Source organism: Malus sylvestris, chromosome 1 (assembly GCF_916048215.2).
Source record: "Malus sylvestris chromosome 1, drMalSylv7.2, whole genome shotgun sequence".
In the NCBI taxonomy this organism is placed as follows: Eukaryota; Viridiplantae; Streptophyta; class Magnoliopsida; order Rosales; family Rosaceae; genus Malus; species Malus sylvestris.
The window spans coordinates 4,120,361-4,141,022 of NC_062260.1; the positions used below are offsets into that span (position 1 = coordinate 4,120,361).

The 20,662-nt window shown below is 39.3% G+C and overlaps 1 protein-coding gene and 1 pseudogene across 1 annotated transcript; one reads left to right on the forward strand and one right to left on the reverse strand.

Moving 5' to 3' along the window:
- Nucleotides 1–3,832: 3,832 nt before the first annotated feature.
- Nucleotides 3,833–4,758, reverse strand: LOC126629474 (uncharacterized). Its single transcript, XM_050299520.1, has 2 exons — nucleotides 4,746–4,758; nucleotides 3,833–4,215 (listed from the first exon to the last, which is right to left on the reverse strand). Exons 1-2 carry the CDS (start codon nucleotides 4,756–4,758, stop codon nucleotides 3,833–3,835), a joined length of 396 nt encoding a protein of 131 aa, XP_050155477.1.
- A 12,548-nt stretch (nucleotides 4,759–17,306) lies between these two features.
- On the forward strand, nucleotides 17,307–20,316 carry LOC126633212 (ribosomal RNA small subunit methyltransferase-like; annotated as a pseudogene).
- Nucleotides 20,317–20,662: the final 346 nt, after the last annotated feature.

Genomic DNA, 20,662 nt, shown 5'->3' on the forward strand with positions numbered 1-20,662 from the left:
CCTACGTACTTGTCTTGATGTCACACACACCAATGACTCGAGACTAGTCACTCTCCCTGAGAGAAGACATAGCACGTACTTATCTTAACGGAATGTCAATGCCTAATCGGCAATCCTATGATCAGGAACGTTTAGGATGTGTCTACGAAAGAATGGTCTCATGAATCTAACTTCTTTAGATTGCATTCTCCCAATCACATATTCCTTGGACTTATCGTTTAAGCATATAACATTTATATGAGACGGCTCAAACAATAATCTTTGCCCTTTATATTTAAACTACATTAGTTTAACTTTGTGAAATGTCCGTAAAGTATCATCATATGATTGGTTTTAGGGCACATTTCCAACAGCATGAAATCTAATATGATGGAGGGAACAAGGAATGGTGCAGCAAGGTAAGATGATGCATCCTTTGTGGCAAGGATTGTCCTTCTAAAAACATGTAATTAAGTGTCCTGAAGTATTTAGAACACCCCTTTGCAGCTGTCCATGTGCCTTCAAACTTGATTTTCTGCACTCTTTGCTATGTGTTCCAGCTCACTTCCACATGTATTAGGTGTTAGACAAATTTCACACACATGTTTTGAATTATTTCATCTTGCAAACACCAACTTTCGGCCACTTTACACCTCTTCACACATGCACGAGCTGCTAGACACTTTCACACACATGTTATGCATCATTTCAGCTTGCAATTATGTTTGTAGTTGCTGGAAATGTGAATACAACTTGTAAAGCAGTCCAACAAATGGCATCTTTCACTTCTTTTCCTTTCAAATTGTTCCTTAAGTGTATGTATCTGCACACTTCCACACTTTAACTTCATTATTCAGATTTTTGCATATGTTGAAATTCTTTTAAAACACAAAAAACGTCCATCCAACTTGCTCCATATGCATGCAATCCAATTCAGCCTAAAATTGCTCCAAAATGCACTATCTTGCCAACTTTGTTATTAGGACCTACAAACACACGAAAATAGTGTAAAATGCTAAAATAATTATGAACTAACAACATAAATGCAAGAAAACAAGCTAATCAAGTCGCATAAATATGCTCCTATCAAATTCCCCCACACTTAGCTTTTGCTAGTCCTCGAGCAAAACAAAACAAACGAAACAAACAAAACATAACCTAGACCTTCCAACATTTGACTCAGGGATTTTCAATGAAACATGACATGCCAAAGATCACCACTCACATAGATTTAAGCAATCCTTACCCTCGAGCATACTTAATCAGGTGATCAAAAGTACGCCCAATACTCCAAAATTATTCGGCAGTCTGCCGTTATTATCACCAACTAGGTGATCAAAAGTGCACCCAGTACTCCAAAATTATTCGGCAGCCTGCCGCTATTATAATCAACCAGGTGATCAAAAGTACGTCCAGTACTCCAAAATTATACATGAGCATCACTCATGTCAATCATACATAAACATTCATGAGCATCACTCATATCAATCATACATAAACATTCATGACCATCATTCATGGCAACATTCATGAGCATCACTCATGTCAACATTCATGAGCATCACTCATGTCAATCAACTTCGAAAGCTTCATTTACAGAGCTCCAGCTTCGAGAGCTCCAACTTCAAAAGCTTCATTTACAAAGCTCCAGCTTCAAAAGCTTCACTTGCAAAGCTTCACCTACAAAGCTTCAGTGCAGGGTATACAAATACCGCCTCCGAACAACTGCCACGTCGGCCCATACATGGATTCAATTTGAAGTCTCCAGCCAACAGACTTTATTAACCGAAGACTTGGGGAACTACACTATGTACCATATATTGGGCCTCATGAAAAATACTGGGGGACTTAGCCGATCATTTATATATTGAGAAGCGAGCCCTTATTCTATAAAAGGGACTCCCCCACCATCATTAGAGAGCATCAACTCTAGCTCATCGCTTATGTATTGAGGAGCGAGCCCTTATTATATAAAAGGGACTCCCTCACCTTCAACACCATAAGCCGAGCCAACCAAGGCAACATAAGCCACAAGCCGAGCAGCCTCGCAGCATGTGCTACTTCTAGTTGAACATCATTTCACATTGAGCACCACCTCATATCGAGTATCAGTTCTAGAAGACATCTAGTTACTTCGGCCCACACATGGAATGAATTTCAAGTCTCCAGCCAAAAGACTCTCTTGACTGAAGACTTGGGGGACTACTGTTTGTACCATACTTAGGGCCTCCGTATTTAGACCTCGTATAAATACTCGGGGGACTCAAATGTAATTATGTAATAAATGGAGGGGAAAATATGTAATAAGTGAGAAGCCCTTATTCTATAAAATGACTCATCACTCTCTTCATTAAGGAGGCCAATTCTCAGGCTTGAGATCCCCAAGGCCTCAAGTCTCTCATATTCATAGCAAAGCTTTCAAGCTCTCTTCCTCACATACAAAGCCACAAGGCTAACAAATAGAGAAATACAATATCAGTGTGGACGTAGCCCAAACATTGGGGTGAACCATGATACATCTTGTGTTCTTAACTTTCTTGCAGATTCATGGTCGGATTTACGTTGTTCGAAGACCCCTCCAGTTTTGAACCACGATACAACTTAAAGTTTCAAGTGCATTTGATTAATATTGAAATTAGATAGATGAAACAAAATCAAGAAAAAGTAGTTTATGAAATATTTATGTCCCTCTATAGTTTGTGTGGGAAAAAAAAGACCACAGACGTCCATATGGATGATTTCTAAAGTTTCTTTGCTTCTTGTTGAACCTTTCTTTCTACTACTTGTCATTTTTCCCTTAGCATAATCCACACAGAACTCAAAACCATTAAAAAATTATGGGAGGCAAAATATCATTATTGAAAAGTAACTTCATCCTTTGTTTTGACATATGACCTAGCCTCTTTTGCTATAAGTTTGATGATTGTCGAGTCTTAGTATGTTCATTTTGAATGTTAAAATAAATTCGACTTTGTTGAGTTTTATTTGAAACATGTCATCATTCAAAAACCAGTACCAATTTGAGAAGATATGTAAAAAATGTTGAAGCCAATATTATTTATAGTAAAATAAAAACTCAACAAAACTAACTTTGAAACGGAACCAACTTCCTTCTCATGGAAGGCACATAGACAATGTTTTCTAATTCTAAACAAAAAACCTAATCCTAACTTTACCCTAACACTTCCTAAAGCTTTGACTTCAACTCTTCTTCCATTGCAAACTGAAACTTTGACTTCATCCATATTTGGTGTTCTCCTTGTTATGAAGTTCTGCAATGAATTCGTAACATGAATATAAAAAACTAGAGTCAAGCCACCATTTAGTGCTAGGTATAACAATTAAATTAGACTCAAAACAAGCAAAAAAATTTTTACCTTTCTTCATGTGGCAAGCCAAGCCTTATACAAAAATAATGTTTGAGAATCGATGGCTTGTTAGGTTTGCTATTTCTTTTAGGAGAAGGAACCCTTTTGGTAGAATTCTTTCTAGTATCGGTGGTTAAGGGTGTATGTGCCTCGGTGGTACTTCGTACATAGTTCAAAGACTTAATCTTCTCATCTTCAAACTTTTTCATCTTTTGCTCTTCACTCACACATACTGAAATTAACTCATTCACATCCCACTTTTCATGCAATGCATTGTAGGACAATTTGAGATGTGTATAACTATCAAGCAGGGAACTCAATATCACATGTACCAAGAAAGTTTCAGGGATTAGTACCTCGATAATTTTGAGTTTTCCAACGATGTCCACCATTTTTAAAATGTACTCACACACACTCTCTATGCCATCATGTCTCATGGTTGTCAATGAATTCATGAGATTACCTGTTTCAATTTTTGGTGACTCCTAGTACTTTTCTTCAATGCAATTAAGGAAATCGTTTGCATTGGTAGCATCTGTCTCAGTTTTTAGTGACTCTTGGTACTTCTGCTCAATGGACTTGAGAAAATCCTTTGCATTGGTAGCATCTGTGAAGGCTCCTCGAACCACATCGGTCATGCTTCTTTTGATAATCAATAAGGAAATTCTGTTTGATTTGTGCCACTTTTCATATTTAGACTTCTGACTTGAGGTGCTTCCATCTGTTGGTGTAAAGGGCTCTTCAGTTCTAAGTGCTAAGTCCCAATCCATGACACCTAGCAGGATCTCAAGATCTTGCTTCCATTTCTTATAGTTGACACCAGTGAGTGGTTCAACTGTATTAAGGTGCATGGAGCTAGAATTCGTAGCTGTCAAAGCACATAGTTCAAGTATTAATCTTTAAATCCCCAGACTATAAATCACCTTTTCAACATCTTTAGATTGATGAACATGTGAAGACTTTTCTTTAATCACATCACCTTTATAACCAACATTTGAATTTCTATAATCAAAATTATAAACCTTTGTGGTTTGACAATAGTAATTCGATTCAAACATTTGTATATAAAGTGATATACTACTTAAATTCTAAGCATGAAAGAATGATCTTCTTTAGATGACCAGTGATCATGTTTTGAATTTAAGCACCATCACTGGTATGTATATCTGAATGAACATATATGTCTTTATGATCAAGGATAGCTTTAGCTATCACTTGATCGTGTTCATATATATTTCCCTAATGATATACTACCAGTTCTGTAACCTACGAGACAAGGAAAATTTTCTTGATGCCTTCAACATAGGGTTAAATGATATGTGAAGGGCTCTGATACCAAATGTAAGTAAATTATGCAACAGAAAAAACTTATTCACAATTATCAACTTAACCACTTACCTGTGGAAGACATCATCTCAGAGAACTAGGATTAATAACTGAAGTTCTTCTACAACTCTACACAACCGAAAGCAAGGCTCGCTCAATGGGGCTTGAGTTTTCTGTAAACTTTCGTGTACTGTGAGAGAGCAAGGACCTCAATTTTATACTACATACGATGGAATTCAATAAGGATGCCTCCCATTAAGTGATCTTTATCAAATAGTAGCTTTATCACCATGAAACACTTATGCATTATATCAGCTAGAAGAATTCTAGTTTTATCAAGAATGTATCTGACTTGAAACTTTAAGTAATACAACTCCTGATAAGTCTACCACATGTGTCAATCCTAATCTCCTTATCATTCCATATGTCTTTAATCAAATCACCAAGTGTTTGCTCTCATATAGAACTTACACTCTGGGCATGGAATGGCGTCCGTCATCCATGAAATTTTCTGTTGGTGTGGATATCAATACAGGACAAGAATATATGGTGCCTCCTTTGCCAGATTTGGAAAGAATGATTGAACCACTACCATATTTTATTGATGCCATGTTATGAAAACCAGAAAATGAGGTTGTAAGTGAAGATACTGATTCGGTGTATAATGTTACTGATGAAAATTCTAGTGAAGAGGAGAAAGGAAATATTAGCACCAGTTCTTCTAATGATCCAAACTGCAGTGAAGAAGACAGTGAAGCTAGACGCAGTCATAAGGATGGCCTTCATCGATCAAGGAGAAAAAGACCAAGGGTAAAAATGCTCTATCTATATTTAGATTCTATACCAGTTTTTGTTTTGTTCGACCTACATCGATTGAATTTTAATGATCTTTAGGTTGAGTCTTCTGAGAGGTGTGTCAAGAAAAAGAGAGTGGGTGAGCATGATCGCGTTTTATTTGGGATTAAAAGAACTAAAAATTCAAAAGGTGGCCAGAAAGTTTCAAAGAGGAAGTCTTCTAAAGCAAAGACAATGAGACCCTAGCGAGTAGCAGCACACAATGCTCAAACTGTGTTTTCTCAGAACCCTGAAACATCTACAGAAGGAGAAGAAGATGATTGGGAAGATGATTCATCGAATAGTGAGTCTCTTCAGAAAGAAATCCACACTCAAAACGATGATGGGGACTTCCAGATAATGCAACAAAACCATACTAAAGAAGAACCATCTCGACATGAGTTTGGCAATATAGTGAAGCCACGTGTAGTTTGTTCGTCTCAGTCAAACGTCAGAAGCATGCCAAAATTGGTTTTTAAGCTTAAGAAGCAAGAGGCTCCAAAGGATGTAAAACTCAAAGATAATAATCAGGCTGATTTGGTGTCTCCATCTTCTAGATATCAAGATGTCACTCCAGATAACAGGATTTTTAACAGCTCTATGGATCCAGATTCCTCTTCGGTGGATGTGGTTTGTTGACTTGTATTAGGATTCCCATAATTGTGGGATTCTTACCATATTAGGTCTCCTAGTATGGAATGTAATTATTCTTTTTATTCTTTCCCATATTTGTATAGGGTTGTATATATACCTTTGTTTGAGATGAAATAAACCTATCATTGAAAAGCATTCTTTCTTCTTGGTATCGGAGCCGGGATTAGAAAACACCAAACCCTAATTATTTTTTTCTGCCGTGTCCCTGATCAATTGCAGCGAGCAACGTAGAGTTGTTGCTGCCCGTTTTCTGATTGATTGCAGCGAGCAACTGAGCAGTTGTTGCTGCCCCTTCAGTTCGTCCTTGTTGTCCCAAAGTTGCTGCAGTTTTTTTCTTGCCCGTTTGTATTAGTCAACACCAAGTTCCAAAGTTCCATCCACGTTGCAGGTAAGCGAGATGGTTGAAGAAAAGGGGACTGATTCTTAGATTGTTTGTACGGCTGCTCCAATTATGGTGCAATCAGAAAATTCAATCTTTAATATTGGTATGTTTTTGGATGAAAAGAACTATGATTTATGGGCTCCTCTCATTCAAATCCATATTGCTGGAAGGAAGAAGATGGGATATCTTCGTGGGTCTATCAAGGCACCTAACGAAGACGATCCTAAATATGATGATTGGTTCTCTGAAGATCAAAAAATAAAGAGTTGGCTTTTGTCTTCAATAAAGCCTGAGATTATGAAACGGTACATTCGGTTGTCTACATCGAAGGAAATTTGGGACTCTCTTAAGGCCGCCTACTTTGATGAGAATGATGAAGCTAGAATTTATTCGTTGAATCAGAAGGCATCACGTCTTCATCAAAATGGCCGACCTTTGGCTACCTATTTCGGGGAGCTAACTGAGATTTTCCAAGAATTGGATCACTTTAATAAAGTATCCATGGAGTGTGAAAACGACATCAAAGTGTTTCAGAAATCCACTGAGAGACAAAAAGTCTATGTGTTTCTTGGTGGTCTCGATGATGGGTTTGATCAGGTGCATGGAGAAGTGCTGCGGAAGGATCCCCCATTCGGATTGTAGGCCTCTTATGCATATGTCCGTCGCGAAGCCGACCGAAAGGAAACAATGAAGACAGAGGTTAACAGGAGTGAACCCGCTGCCATGGCAGTGAAGGCCCGTGGATCATCTTTTGGGTCGAACCGAGAAGGGTCACAAAGCCGGTCGGGACAAACTTGACCTAGCCAGACAAGCCGAGATCGTCCCCAAGGTAAGTGCCCACACTGTGGCATGACAGGACACTCTAAGAGTCGTTGCTTTGAGTTGATTGGATATCCCGAGAATTGGGATAAGACCTGTGATCCTTGGTGCAACAAATCTCGAGCCTCCGTTGCAGAAACTAAGAATGATTCGGACCAGATAGCGGACAAGGTATCTGCCATGATTGCTACAGCAGGTAGTGATGGTAAAGCACTAAGTACCTCTACTTCTGTTATGAATAATATATGGATAATTGATTCCGAAGCTACTGAACATATGACTTGCAATTCTAGACAGGTTCCCTCACTAAAAACATCCACACAAACCGAGGTCAATGTTGCTAATGGTAATGTCGTCCCTGTTATTGGGGATGGCACAGTTTCCCTTTCCGATACCATGAAACTTGACACTATTCTTGTGGTTCCCTCTCTAAATTATAATTTGTTGTCCGTTGCTCAAATAACCCTTGCCTTACATTGTTTGGTTATTTTTTGGCCCTATTTTTGTGTTTTTAAGGTCATCCGGACGCGGAAGACGATTGGTTATGGTATTAGAAGAGGGAAACTTTACTACTTGGAGTTGGCCACCAGTAGTTCTAGCCTGCTAACTCAAGCTCTTTCCATTGATGATTCTCAAAGGGGTACTAATAAAGTGTCAGATATCTGGATGTGGCACCGGCGCCTTGGGCATGTTTCCTTTGGTTATCTGCATAAATTATTTCCTAGTTTGTTTGTCAAGAATGATGTTTCTCAGTTTAAGTGTGATGTTTGTGAAATGGCTAAGAGCCATCGAACCTCCTTTCCTCCCAGTTTCAATAAAAGTACCGTTCCTTTTATGATTTTGCATTCTGATGTATGGGGACCGTCGAAAATAGCTACTCTTAGTGGTGCTTACTGGTTTGTTACTTTTATTGACGATTGTACCAGAATGACTTGGGTTATTTTGTTAAAGTCGAAAAGTGAAGTTAGTTCAGCCTTTCAACAGTTCCATAAAATGATTGCTGTGCAATGCAACAGGAATATCCAGGTTCTTCGAAGTGACAATGGGGGTGAATATGTTAATATGGAACTTCGTTCCTTCCTAGAATTGCATGGTATTGTTCATCAGACCACGTGCCCGTATACTCCTCAACAGAATGGGGTTGCTGAACGAAAAAATAGACATTTGCTGGAAATAGTTCGTGCTTCACTCATTGCGGTGCATCTGCCTCTACATTATTGGGGAGAGGCACTTACGTCCGCCACCTATATTATTAATCGTCTTCCTTCTCGTACCATAAACTTCCATACGCCACTTCAGGCTCTCACATCTCAGATTAGCAGCCCACCGACTCCCAATCTTCCCCCACGGATCTTGGGGTGTGTAGCTTTTGTTCACCTCCAGTCTCCTCAACGGAATAATAAACTTGAGCCTCGCGCTATTCGTTGTGTTTTTTTGGGGTATGCTACTACCCAGAAAGGATATCGTTGTTATCATCCTTTGAGTAAAAAAATGTTTGTAACTCAGGATGTGATTTTCCATGAGCATGAAATGTTTTTTGGCTCTTCCGCGTCCTCACTTCAAGGGGAGTACCGGAATAGTGAAGTTCTGACCTGAGATAATAGTGAAGTTTTGAGTTTTGATTACTTTTCTGTGGCTAGAAACAAGCTGCATGAAGAACAGCCATTGCAGTCATCAAGCATGGACTACACGGCATCTGGAGGAGAAGGGCCGCAGCCCACGTGTTGTGGTGATCAGCCCACGGGATCTGAAGAAGGGCAGCAGCCCGTGTTTGGTCATCAGCCCATTGAGGAGCAGAAAGAAAATCAGGAGGAAGAGGAGCCCACAGGCCTCACAGAGTTTAGGCTTGAAAGTGAGTTGCAGCCGAATGTTTGCAGTGGAACCGAGCAGCAATTGCAGCATTTGTCACGGGATTCTTCTCCCGAGGTTATGTCAGGTCCGAGTATGAACTCATCTTCTATTAATTCTCATAACCAATCGTCTCCTACACCGGATGCACATCCACTCCGTCGCCTTTCAGAGCGTATTAATCGAGGTATTCCCAAACCTACTTATCAAGCAGATCCTAAGTGTAAACACAAATATTCTGTGAGTGAGCCAAACTCTGATTCAAGAGTGAGATACCCATTAAACAATTATGTGTCTACCTGTCACCTGTCAGAATCAAATAAGTCATTTATATATCAATTATCTACTGTATCTATTCCTAACAGTGTGCAGGAGGCTTTAGCAGATTCTCACTGGAAAGATGCAATGAATGAGGAATTGAGATTGTTGAAGAAGAATGCTACCTAGGAAATAACTGACTTGCCAGCCGGAAAGAAATCTGTGGGATGCAAATGGGTTTATACAGTGAAATACAAAGCAGATGGAACGGTAGATCGCTTTAAAGCACAATTGGTGGCAAAGGGGTATACACAGAAATATGGCATCGACTACACTGATACGTTTGCACCAGTGGCAAAGATCAATACAGTTCGTGCTCTACTATCCTTAGCAGCAAATCTGGATTGGCCTTTGTAACAGTTCGATGTAAAAAATGCATTCCTCCATGGAGATCTAACTGAGGAGATTTACATGGACCTTCCACCAGGGTGCAATGATTCGGACATATGGAAACGAAAGGTATGTAGGCTCAAGAAATCATTGTATGGGTTAAAGCAGTCCCCAAGAGCTTGGTTTGGTAGATTTACCAAGTCTATGAGGGCATTCGGGTATAGGCAAAGTAATTGGGATCACACTTTATTCGTGAAACACCAGAACGAGAGGGTTACAGTTCTCATTGTATATGTGGATGATATGGTGGTTACTGGTAACGATCATGTTGAGCAAGCAGCCTTGAAGAATTATTTGTCCACAGAGTTTGAAATGAAAGATCTTGGTTCTTTGAAATATTTCCTTGGGATTGAAGTGTCGAGATGCAAGTCCGGGATATTTCTATCACAAAGGAAGTACGTTCTTGACCTGTTGGAAGAAACCGGTATGATGGCGTGCAAGCCGGTGTCTACTCCATTGGCCGAATGAATGAAGTTGGGTATCGATCCGAACCAAGTACCGGTTGATAAAGGGAAGTATCAAAGGTTAGTAGGGTGATTAATGTACTTGGCTCACATTAGGCCAGATCTTGCTCATGCCTTAAGTGTTATTAGTCAATATATGCACAATCCGGGAGAACAACATATGAGTGCAGTTATGAGAATATTGAGTTACTTGAAAGGGAGCCCTAGTAAAGGAATTTTATTTCGGAAAAATGGGCATTTCAAGATCGAGTGCTATACGGATGCTGATTGGGCAGGATCAACGAATGATAGGCGCTCGACATCTGGATATTTCACCTTCGTTGGGGGCAATCTAGTAACGTGGAGAAGCAAGAAGCAGAATGTTGTATGAAGGTCAAGCGCAGAAGCCGAATTTCGAGGCATGGCACTCGGTATTTGTGAACTATTGTGGCTTAGGTTTCTGTTACAAGATTTGGGGGTCAAACATGGTCAGCCGATGAAGTTATTTTGTGACAATAAAGCTGTTCGTGATATTGCTTATAATCCCGTGCAACATGATAGGACCAAGCATGTAGAGGTTGACCGGTTCTTTATTAAAGAGAAGCTAGATAGTAAAGTAATTGAGGTTCCTCCCATAGGAACGGACGACCAAGAAGCAGATATTCTCACGAAGGCGGTTTCTAGTGACAAGTTCTCCAGGTTTCTAGACAAGTTAGGCATGTGCAACATCTATGCACCAACTTGAGGGGGAGTGTTGACTTGTATTAAGATTCCCATAATTGTGGGATTCTTACCATATTAGGTCTCCTAGTATGGAATGTAATTATTCTTTTTATTCTTTCCCATATTTGTATAGGGTTGTATATATACCTTTGTTTGAGATGAAATAAACCTATCATTGAAAAACCTAAAGTTTTCAAGAAATCTCTTAGCCAATGATTTGACAGATACTGGGGAAACTGTAAAGACAGAGAATTCATTGGAAGCATCCGCAAATTACCAGGATAGCAGAGTCAGATTGGAAGCAGCTACTGGGTCGCTTGCTAGTTGTAATGTCCATATAGAAGAGATGAATAATGTCCATCAGTATGTTAATCCTGAGAATAATTGTGAACAATTTTGTAATCATTTAAAAATTAAGGGAACGGAAAATTATGAAGGTGTCTTGCGTTGCAGGGATGGGGAACATACTGGAACACGTGCATTTGAGGATCTAGATGGTAGAGAGCTTTGTCATACTGACGAGGCACTTGTATCTTCATCATTTGATTACTCAACTTTGGGCGAGCACAAACAAAAAGGAATCGAGGGTTCTCCGGAGATAGAGAAGTTTGCTAGAAGAAAGCACTCTGGTGATTATGCTTCTCTTAAATTTCCTGCACAAAACTCCACAAGTTCTAGAGATTTAAACCCCAACGATTCTTCAAGCATGGATCCAAATTCAAATTTTGGGGTACGGAAAATGGGTGGAGGTGCTGGCAGATCAACTTCTTTGAAGTTTGTTTACAAGCGCAGGACTAATTCAGAAGGTTCTGGTGGTAATGTCGAAGAATATGCAACAAATATCAACGACCATCATGATTCAGGAATGGATCTCCCCGCAGCTGCAACCAATGCAATAAGCAGAACAAGAACCTTTAAGATCAAAGCAACTTCACGGAAGGTGGACTCTGTGAGCTGTAGCCCTAAGTTGAGGTGGGGCCATCAAACATTGGGGACATCAAGGGATGCAGAAGACTCCTCTGCCAAATTGTGTGACCAGATTCATCAAAGACCAAGGTCTACGAGAAATCATCAGGGTTCATGTAATGACTATGGCCAAAGTTCTTCAACCCGAAGCATGTTAGTGTTGAATTATAAGTCTCTAGCTGATTGAGTATTAGAAATAAGATGAGTTTAATGTGTGTATTCATTTGAGCATAACTGCCAAGTGTAGAGTTAAAATGATGTAAGGCCATGAGTGCCATGTGGTGTTTGATCCATGTAATTAGGTTGATGAGTGACTAAGATTAAAAGTAGTGTTTTGTGTGGTCCTAAAGCTAAGGCTACCAGTTAAATGTAAAGCAGTGTTAGTGCGCATTTTTCAGAGTAGTACAAATTATTCCTCTGCAAGATTTTTGCATGAGTGAACAAGAAAAAAAAAAACTTTTCGGTTCAACTTCTTCTATCTTTGTTTTGCTTCTGTTCAGCATTTTCAGAGAAAAACATCCAGCTAAATCAAGGAACACTAACATGGCCTCAAAGCCTGGTTTCGATTAAGATCTGGGCGTGTTTCTGTGAGCTCAAACATCACCGTTTCTGGTTTCGGTGAAGTTTGCCGGAGTTTGTCTGTGACTTAAAGAACTACGTGTTTCTGGATTCACACAAGCTCACGATGGCTGGATCTGGGAGTGCTGAAGTGAGGACCCCGATCTTCTCCGGTGAGAACTACGAGTTCTGGAGAATCAAAATGGTTACCATTTTCAAGTCATATGGACTGTGGAATCTGGTGGAAAAAGGGATTTCGGTTTTCGATTCGAAGAAGAAGAAAGCTAAGACTGATGAAGATACAGATGTTGATGCTGACGATGATGAGAAAATGACTGCAATCTTCATGAAAGATGCAAAAGCTCTCGGAATCATTCAAAACGCAGTCTCCGATCAGATTTTCCCTCGAATCGCAAACGCAGACTCGGCAAAAATGGCATGGGATCTGTTATATGGCGAATATCACGGTGGGGATCAGGTAAGATCTGTGAAACTCCAGAATCTTAGAAGAGAATTTGAACATACTAGAATGCGTGATGATGAATCCTTGACTGGGTATCTTACTCGTTTAAATGATCTGATTAATCAAATGAAAACGTTTGGTGAAACTCTGTCAAATGAGAGATTAGTACAGAAGGTATTAATCAGTCTCACTAAGATATATGATCCTATATGCTTAGTGATAGAAAATACCAAATGTTTAGAATCTGTTGAACTGCAAGAGGTACTAGCCATATTGAAGAGTCAAGAGCAGAGGTTTGATTTGCATTCTTCAGATGCAACTGAGAGAGCATTTTCTTCTCTTACTGTTAGTTCAAAAGGGCAGAATCGAAGTTATGCTCAGTCTAGTACTTTTAAACCACAGAGAAATTGGAATCGAAAGGGTAAGAAATGGGATTCAAAACCAAAGTTTCAGCAAAAATCATACACAAATATTGCACAGAATAGTACTTCCTCACAGGTTATGGGTCAAGAGAGTGTAAAACCTCAATATAAAGTGTGTTCAAAGTTTCATTATGGTGAATGTAGATATAAGGGGAAATCCAAGTGCCATAACTGTGATAGATTTGGTCATTGGGCCAGAGAGTGTACTGTTGGAAAGTCTATTCAAAAGGCAAACTGTGCAAGTCAAATGGAAGTGACAGGAAACTTATTTTATGCAAATTGTATAGTTGCTGAGACTAAGGTTAATGGAGATTGGTACATAGATAGTGGCTGCAGTAATCATATGACAGGAAATGTTGATCTTCTTGTTGATGTGAATACAAATGTTGTAGGGAAAGTTCAAATGCCAACAGGAGTGTTAGTTAATGTGGCAGGAATGGGATCACTGGAAATTGAGACTAACAGAGGAAGAAAATACATTCGAGAAGTCATGTATCTACCTGGTTTGAAAGAGAATCTATTAAGTGTAGGACAAATGGATGAGCACGAATATTATCTTGTGTTTGGTGGACATATGTGCACTGTTTTTTATGGTCCTTCTCTGAAATGTCAAATTATCCGTGTAAAAATGAAAGAAAACAGGTGCTATCCTCTATCTCTACGGCCTGAGAAACAACTTGTGTTGAAAACCAGTTTTGCTCATTGTTCTCTGACTTGGCACAGAAGATTAGGCCACCTACACTTTGGTGGAATCAAGAAATTGAAGGATAATGACATGGTTCATGGATTACCATATCTAGATGAGTATGACAAAGTGTGTGAAGGCTGTCAATATGGTAAGCAACACAGAGAAAGGTTTCCTAGTGGTCAAGCACAAAGAGCTGGTGCTCCACTTGAATTGGTTCATGTTGATCTGTGTGGACCGATGAGAATCGAGTCTACTGGAGGAAACAAGTACTTCATGTTGCTTGTAGATGATGCAACCAGGATGATATGGGTGTATTTCCTTAGATTCAAATCTGAAGCTTTTACTTGTTTTCAGAAATTCAAGGCCATGACTGAGTTGCAAAGTGGAATGAAGGTAAAATGTGTAAGGAGTGATAGAGGAGGGGAGTTCTTATCAAATGAATTCAAGCAATACTGTGACACAGAGGGAATCCAAAGGCAACTGTCTCTATCTTACACTCCACAGCAAAATGGAGTGGTTGAAAGGAAAAACAGAACTGTGATTGAAATGGCCAAGTCTATGCTTCATGACAAAGGAATGCCTTACTATATGTGGGCATAAGCTGTGCATACTGCTGTCTATCTGTTAAACAGATGTCCTACCAAATCACTGGATAGTATAACACCTTTTGAAGCTTACAGCAAAAGGAAACCAGGTATTGCTCATTTGAAGGTTTTTGGCTCAGTCTGTTATGTCCATACTCCATCCGAGCTAAGACACAAGCTAGAACCTAAGAGTATAAAAGGAGTCTTTGTTGGATATGCAAAATGTGAGAAAGGCTATAGAGTATTTGATCCAATCTCTAAGAAACTGATTCTGTCAAGAGATGTTGTGTTCGATGAAAACTCAGCTTGGGATTGGGAAAGAAGCACAGAAAGATATATGTCACTTCCTACTTATGAGTTTGACACTGTGGATACATCAAGAAGTGAGAATAATGAAAATGACCCTCAAGTTTCAAGTGGTTCATCATCTGGCATATTGGAAGAAGCTGCAAGTGATATTGATGATACACAGATCAATTCTCAGTCAAGTGCAGGTGTGAGTGACACCTAGGCATTTGATCATACTCCATTAAAATGGAGAAAGCTGGATGATGTACTTGCTAAATGTAATCTGTGCATTATAGAACCAGAGAATTTTGAAGATGCAGCTAAGGATGAATCTTGGATGAATGCTATGAAGGATGAGCTCTCCATGATTGAAAAGAATGCAACCTGGGAGTTAGTGGACAGGCCAAGTAACAAGCCTATAATTGGAGTAAAATGGGTGTTTAAAACCAAACTCAACCTAGATGGAACTGTGCAAAAGAACAAGGCAAGGCTTGTTGCAAAGGGATATGCCCAGAAACCAGGAATAGACTACAATGAGACCTTTGCTCCTGTTGCCCGGTTAGATACAATCAGAACCCTTATAGCATTGGCTGCACAAAAGAGTTGGAAACTCTATCAACTTGATGTCAAATCGGCTTTTTTAAATGGTGTTCTAGAGGAGGAGGTGTATGTCGAGCAGCCTGATGGTTTTGTAGCTAAAGGGGAGGAAGACAGGGTATATAAACTTCACAAAGCCTTGTATGGTCTAAAACAGGCACCACGGGCCTGGTATGAGATCGATACATATTTCTCACAATGTGGTTTCACAAGAAGTTTAAGTGAACCAACACTGTACATCAAGGCAGAAGAGAAAGGCATTTTGATTGTGTCGATCTATGTGGATGACATAATCTATACTGGGAGCAACAAACAAATGCTTGAAGAATTCAAGGAAGACATGAAACGAAAATATGAGATGACTGATTTGGGCCTTCTCCATCATTTTCTTGGAATGGGAATAATTCAAACCACTGCAAGCATTTTCATCCACCAAAAGAAATATGCAAGCTCTCTGTTAGACAAATTTGGTCTAAAAGAGTGCAAACCTGTGCTTACTCCATTAGTTGCAACTGAGAAGTTAACCACGGATGATGGAAGTGATGCTGCAAGTGAAGAGTTATACAGAAGTTTGGTGGGAAGTCTCTTATATCTCACTGCAACCAGGCCTGATATAATATATGCATCCAGTCTATTAGCCAGATTTATGCACTGCCCTACCAGTAAGCATATTGGAACTGCTAAAAGAGTGCTAAGATACATTAAGGGCGCACTTGATTATGGTTTGGAATATGTGAAGGGTAAGAACTCAATGTTAATTGGGTTCTGTGACAGTGACTGGAGTGGATCAATTGAGGACAGTAAGAGTACTTCTGGTTATGCTTTCTCCTTTGGCAGTGGAGTATTCTCATGGGCATCTGTGAAGCAGAATTGTGTAGCTTTTTCCACTGCAGAAGCAGAGTACATCAATGCTTCAGAAGCAACTACTCAAGCCATTTGGTTGAGATTTGTTCTTGAAGATTTTGGTGAATTTCAAACCGAAGCCACTCCAGTGCACTGTGACAACACCTCAGCAATTGCAATCACCAAGAACTCTGTGTTCCATCAAAAGACCAAACACATTAACAGAAGATACCATTTCATCAAGGACGCACTGAAGGATGGGATCATTGATCTGGTGTACTGTCCAACTAATGAGCAACTAGCTGATATTTTCACAAAACCTCTGCCTAAAGATCAGTTTAATTATCTCAGGAGCATGCTTGGAGTGAAATCAGCTCAAGACTTAAAGGGGAGTGTTGAATTATAAGTCTCTAGCTGATTGAGTATTAGAAATAAGATGAGTTTAATGTGTGTATTCATTTGAGCATATCTGCCAAGTGTAGAGTTAAAATGATGTAAGGCCATGAGTGCCATGTGGTGTTTGATCCATGTAATTAGGTTGATGAGTGACTAAGATTAAAAGTAGTGTTTTGTGTGGTCCTAAAGCTAAGGCTACCAGTTAAATGTAAAGCAGTGTTAGTGCGCATTTTTCAGAGTAGTACAAATTATTCCTCTGCAAGATTTTTGCATGAGTGAACAAGAAAAAAAAAAACTTTTCGGTTCAACTTCTTCTATCTTTGTTTTGCTTCTGTTCAGCATTTTCAGAGAAAAACATCCAGCTAAATCAAGGAACACTAACAGTTAGTTAACCCCGCTGGAAAGTTACCATGGCTGATGTTGTCAAAACATGAGGATGGTTATCGTTATATTCCTCAACTAGGTGATGAAGTTGTATACCTGAGACAGGTGATTTCTAATATCTATGATTCATGGTTTCTGGTCCTTTGGTTATTACTTATAGAATTTACTGTTTGATAATCAATATTTGGGCTTGTGATTGTTAGGGCCATCAAGAGTATCTAAAACTAGTCAAGAATTTAGATGAGGGTCCTTGGGGTCCTTGGGAATCAATTAAGGAAAACATCAAAGTTGCGGAAATTTGCAAGGTTGAAAGCCTCGATTATGCTTCGCTGCCTGGTTCGAGGGAGAGTTGCTGTAAAATCAAACTTAGATTTGTAGACCATTCTTCTGCTATCCTTGGTAAAGCATTGAAGTTGACTTTGCCTGAAATTGATTTTAATGATTGAAAACGTGGTATGATGCTTCTATTAGAAGAAACTAGACCACTGGGGAGGAATGCGCGGTTTGGTGGAGGGATTCAATTTCAGATGAAGGTGGGACTTGGTGGGTAGGTCGAATTGTTTGTTGCCAGGCCAAATCACATGAGTTTCCCGATAGCCCTTGGTTAAGATATAAGGTTCAGTATGAGAATGATGATGAAACCCATTTGTATTGTCCTTGGGAATTGCGTGAACCGTCCGTAGTAGATGATCCATACTCATGCGAACAGCCCCATATTGATTCTGAAAGCAAAGAGAAGCTTCTGCGTATTTTTTCTAAATTACAAGAGAAGGTTTGTGCAAATACTTGGTGTACCTGTCTTGTTAGTTTGTGGGAATTGGAATTCAAAGCTCCAATTATCATTAGGAAAGACGTAATCATTCTAAAACTGTTTTCTATCATCAAGGATATTAATTAATTATGCAGTGAATGATGCAGGACTTGCAAACAATCCAACAATTGAATCAGGCTGTTGAGAAGGCGGATTTCTGCAACAAGTAGAGAAACACTATTATATGGTTTAACAATTTCAGTTCTGATAAAATAGAAAGAATGTGCGGAAGGTCGCAACATATATGCTTGCCTATCATCGATCTTGGCTGAAACTAAGATTTGAGAAAATAATGATGTCTTGGCTTTCCTGTGCATTGTACCCTGAACTAATCCAGTCGAGGTTAGAGAACGACTATTATACAAGCTTGGAAGCTGTGAAGCATGATATAATGGTTATGATGTCAAATGCCCAGCATTACTGGAAGAGAAATGAATTGCAAGCCCGGATTAAGCACATCTCGAAAAGGTTTAAGAAGAAACTGTCCAAGTTGTAGAGCTTTTGAGTCAATTTTGTATTTCCCGGCATTAGGGCCGGTTGTTTCAGTTTTAGGTAAAGCAGTCCTTCCAAAAGGGGAGTGAAAACCACAGGCCACCGAAGGAGATAATTTGTTGTATAAACTCCTTCAAGATGACAAGTATGATTAGTCTCATATGGGCAACATAGCATGCCAGCTGTTTGGAATTTTACTATTACAAGTTAGAACCACATAAAAAATATGAGAATTCTGCACATAGCTGTCAAACAATCCCCTCATTTTATATCATTTTTCTTTCTTTTTTTTTAAAGATATTTCTTTTACCGAGCATTTTTTAAAAATTAGAAAATCCATTATTGGGTCATTTCAACTAGCGTTTCCATGACTATGATTCGATAATTTAGAAAGAAGTTCTCAAATTATGTTCTGTTCCGAAATGATAATTATATTTGCCAGAAGATTTTCTCAGGTAGTGTTGTAATTAATTTAAGAAACTATGTTGTATGATTATACAGAAATATGTTTGATGTGTTTTGGGGATTCTGAATTGAATAAAGATAGGGGTTTGCTTGTGGTTCTGTACACAGGTGATTCAAGGAGATGTGCTGAAGACTGAGGAGCTTCCCTATTTCGATATATGTGCGGCAAATATCCCTTATCAAATCTCATCTCCCTTAACCTTCAAGTTACTGAAGCACCAACCTGCTTTCCGATGTGCCATTATAATGTTTCAGAGGGAATTTGCGAGGAGACTGGTTGTGCAGCCCGGTGACAAGCTCTATTGTCGTCTTACCGTCAACACCCAACTCTTGTTTTCGCCCCCCGCCTAAGGTGGATTCCTTTGTTGTTCGAATCGAGCCCAGGAAACCGGCTTTACAAGTGAACCAAAAGGAGTGGGATGGCTTTTTGCGGATCTGTTTCAATAGGAAAAACAAAACCCTTGGCTCAATTTTTAGGCAGAAAAGTGTCATCAATTTGCTCGAGAAGAATTACAAGACCCTGCAGGCTCTTAATCATGCAACAGCCCAAGAAGAGGATACTAATGATGTGATGGAGTTTATGGATGAGGACATGGGGACGGATGGTGTTAATGCGGAAGGGGAGATATCCGAATTCAAGAAAAAGGTGCTGGATGTGTTGAAGAAGTCTGGTTTTGAAGGTGAAAGGTCCTCCAAGCTCAAATTACAGCAATTTTTGAGACCTACTTTCCCAGTTTAACAAGGATGGTATACACTTGTCCTGATCTTTGGATCCAGTGTTATATTTCTTACAAGATTATTATACATTTTACTCAACCCAATTTTGTTAGGTTGCATCAAGTCTTTCTCTTGTTTTATTTAGTGTTTTCTTAGAGGGGATACGTGATGATTTAGCTTGAGATTATATGTCGGATGTCCGATGGTTCTCCAAGTTTCCTTTCCAATGTATGTGGATAATGCATCTTAATTGAGAGAATGCAGACATGAGATTTCACGGTTTTTAGTCGATTTTTCGAATTACTACAAAATCCCGCACCATTCTGAATCGGTAGTGTGTTTAGCATTGTAAGCCATAAGCTGTTTGCATTATTGGAATCATTGATTAATCTAATTGGATTCAATCGTCTACCACTGCGATGCATCTCCACAAGGAAAAAGACGGTAACGACAGACATTTGCATTCTTTTTATTGCTTGTTCAAGTTCCTTATCAGAATTTCCGACCCAAACAAGTTGTTTGAACGGAACACATTGGTGGTATGGCAATTGAAATGCAGATACATCTCTATCGCTTTTTTGTTTTCATTATTCTTTGCAACTTTTGAATTACTTCCTGCAACCTTCCGGATTTCTGCACAATGAAAGCATGAATCAAAAAGCAAAACCAGTAACATTTCTGCCGTATCCTTTCTATGCCTTTGCAAGAATTTGAGATTTTGGTGGCCAAACAAAATTTGACTCCATAAGCAATAGGAAGGCAAGGACTATGGGTGGAGGACGATTTCCCTTCTCATCACATTGAGAATTATGCTCGAAAAAAATGTTGTACTTCACATTGGCCCCTGGAGGATTTTCCGCAGTATATTTATTAGGAAAACTAATGAAAGGGGCTTGAAAACTTT